General features: G+C 44.7%; 1 protein-coding gene across 1 annotated transcript in view; it reads left to right on the top strand.

Annotated features, from left to right (window-relative positions):
• Nucleotides 1-2,168: 2,168 nt before the first annotated feature.
• Nucleotides 2,169-2,951, top strand: part of LOC125036538 (RNA-binding protein 25-like) — a 12,409-nt gene continuing 11,626 nt past the window's right edge. The window contains exon 1 of the mRNA XM_047629212.1: nt 2,169-2,301. Coding sequence (XP_047485168.1) covers nt 2,203-2,301 — 99 coding nt within the window. The 5' untranslated portion in view covers nt 2,169-2,202. The remainder of the gene's footprint in view (nt 2,302-2,951) is intronic.

The following is a 2,951-nucleotide window of genomic DNA, read 5'->3' as shown; positions in this document are numbered from 1 at the left end:
TCTATCTCTGTGTATCTCTATTTATATCTCTATCTGTATCTGTATGTCTATCTGTTTCTCTGTTTATATGTCTGTCGACTTATCTACATATCTCTCTATCTATCTGCGTGTTTATCCATCTATCTATCTATCTATGTATCTGTCTATATATTTGTCTATCTATCTATCTGTCTATATATCTACCTACCTATCTACCTACATACTTACCTATCTATCTATCTATCTATATCTCAGGCTCTCTCTCCCTCAAGACAGAGGACCGTGAATGATTCTGATGCTTTTGCAAAGAATAGTCTAAGGTGCATCGCAGCCGCATTTGAAACCGACGCTGTACCCTGTGTTCTTTGGCTCGTATTAGCATTAAATACTGTTTTGTGTTTACAGAGGGTTTTTTCCCATGTCACGCTAAATCCTAGACGTTATTCGATAGGCTCCAATTTAGTAGAATATCCTGCCCTGTCTCTTTAGGTGTCTATGTTTTAGATGTCCTGTTTTGGCGTGATGGAAATTGATTGACATAAAAATATAACCAAAAATATGGCACGCGATAAAAACGGCATGATTTGTATCACTTATAAGCCCAACCCCCGCGCTGCCTCATCGAAGCGCAGCGACGGGCGCGCGGGCGTTCGTTGGGCGCCCATACAGCCGGTGTCAGTGGCCTCGCGATCAGTATTCATGTGTCGTCTTATCAGATCCCGGGCGCTCGCCAGACAGTCATCACGTCAGCCCAGGCATTATCATCATAAAGGTTCTAATTCCACTTTCGCATACCTGAAAACGCGGGCCTCGTCTGCTTCCCTTTGTCTCTGGGGTCTGCGCCGAACCTAATTTTCCACTTTTGAATAATTACAGAGGCTTCCATACATCTTCGCAGTCATACCTCCCCCTACCTCCTCCTCCTCCTCCCTCTCCCTTGCCTGTACCCTTCCCTCTCTACCCTCTCCACCTGCACCCTTCACCTCCCTCCCCCTTCCCCCCACCAGCACCCTTCACCCCCTCCCTCCCCTCTGTTGTGGACGTCGGTAGCTATTTCTTGCGATCCCTTTTTTATCTCTTTTTTTCTTGTTACTTTCACCAAAGGAATACGTTAAGGCGATGTGGTGATGATATTATCCTTTATTCTTTTGTAGGCTTACTTTGGGCGTGGGCGGTGGCATGGGCGGGGAGGGGAGATTTGTCTGAGTAATTTGAAAGGCGTTTTGAGAGAGAGCTTCGGCCATTCAGCGTGGGAAGAAAATTCTGGTGATGCAGTTTGATTTATTTTTAATGAGTGTTTAGGATCTGTAGTCCAATGACCCGCTTGCACAGTATGAAATGAAAACTAAAACCGAAAGCACTTGATTGTGAAGAGGGTGTTATGTAAAGCAGATAAGGGCACTTGTGTCCGAGAGAGTTTGGTTTTCCTAGTTTGAGATAAGTATTACAGAAGTCTCTATTCAGTTCATATAGCTTACATTATACCTATAGACGTAACGCGTATAAAATGAACTAGATATTTGAGAGCACAATGTAACTGTGCACATGCAGAAGGTCAGAGCCAGCAGAGTAACCGAGGTGCTTGCGTGTGAGGCCGTGTGACTTAAGAACCATAGAGAAATAGAGTCAGTGGCATAGATTGCGTGTCAATTTGCACTGTGAAAATACTGCGCGTATTTGAAGTACGGGTAAAGCAGAGATGCCTTCTTTGGTGTTTTCCCGAGACATTTTATGGACATTTTATTTTACTGATATACTGATGAATTTTAAGCAAGTTCACGGTAGTTCTGCGGTTGTGAAACATACTAAAAAGTAGGAAGTATGTAAGATGAAATATGCAAAAAATGTGCTTAGTTCCTGATTGACAGTTTTAACGCCCTCTCGCTCATTGAATCTAATCTGTAAACATGCCTCTCAGATACTCAGTGTATGTGACACGGACAAAAGGGTTACATCTCAGGCAGGAAGAACGCTATTGCAATGTCTTTACCATTTATTATGTTTTCGTATGTTTGTCAATAATTCAGGGATGTCTGTGAAAGAATGCTATCGCAGTATGTCACATCGCTTATACAGCAGATAGATCATCTCAGACATGCCTCTAACCAAAGGGTATTGCAGAGTATGGCAGATCGTTTTCATAACCCAACCCGATTAACCGATGCCTTTCCTTCCCTTCCCAGTGGTGCCGGTGGCGACCTGCAGACTCTACTTGACGAGGACATGGTGCCCTATGAACGTGACGTCATCAGTTTCACTCGACAGCTCCTAGAGGGACTCGTCTTTATCCACGACCAAAACATCGTCCACCTCGATATCAAGGTAAGGCTGGATGCGATTGTGGATTTGCTTGGCTTGTGTTACGCGTCCATTAGCGTACAGGTTTTCTTTTATGATGATCACAGATGATCACGGGAAAATTATTTTCAATATCTTCCTTCCGGTTTGTGCTTCCATCATACTTTTTTCTTTTCTTTGTCCAGTTTATGCTTATGACCTCGTAGTTTCGTCAGTAAGATTAGTTGTGTAAGCGTTTTATAAGATACGAGCACAAAAATTGATTTGAGGCACTTAACAAATGCAAAAGAGAGAGAAGAAGAGAGAGATAGCAGGACAGAAAATCGCATATGAAGCCAGGCAGAACAGAGAAGCAACAGAGGAACAAACCCCCCACGAGACCAATGCAGTTCTCCATCTCCTTCTTCTTCCCTTTTTCTTCTTTTTATTTTTTTGTGGATTTAGTGGACTCTCGCGCGACGAAAGCCGGACGCTGACCTCAGACAGCCCTGCGTGTGGGAGAGCGAGGAGTGCAGCCTCATCTCGAGCGGCCGAGATGACGCGCGTAGGAGGAGGATTTCTGACAGAGGGATGCTGCCATCGAGAAAGCGGTCCTCGCGCGGGCCTGCTCCACCCGTGGGCTTAGGATGGGTCCTTTCATTCTCGCAGCCAGGATGTGTCGAGAGGACGTTCTC

Source organism: Penaeus chinensis, chromosome 21 (assembly GCF_019202785.1).
Source record: "Penaeus chinensis breed Huanghai No. 1 chromosome 21, ASM1920278v2, whole genome shotgun sequence".
NCBI classification, from domain to species: Eukaryota; Metazoa; Arthropoda; class Malacostraca; order Decapoda; family Penaeidae; genus Penaeus; species Penaeus chinensis.
This window is presented reverse-complemented; position numbering and strand designations above follow the sequence as displayed.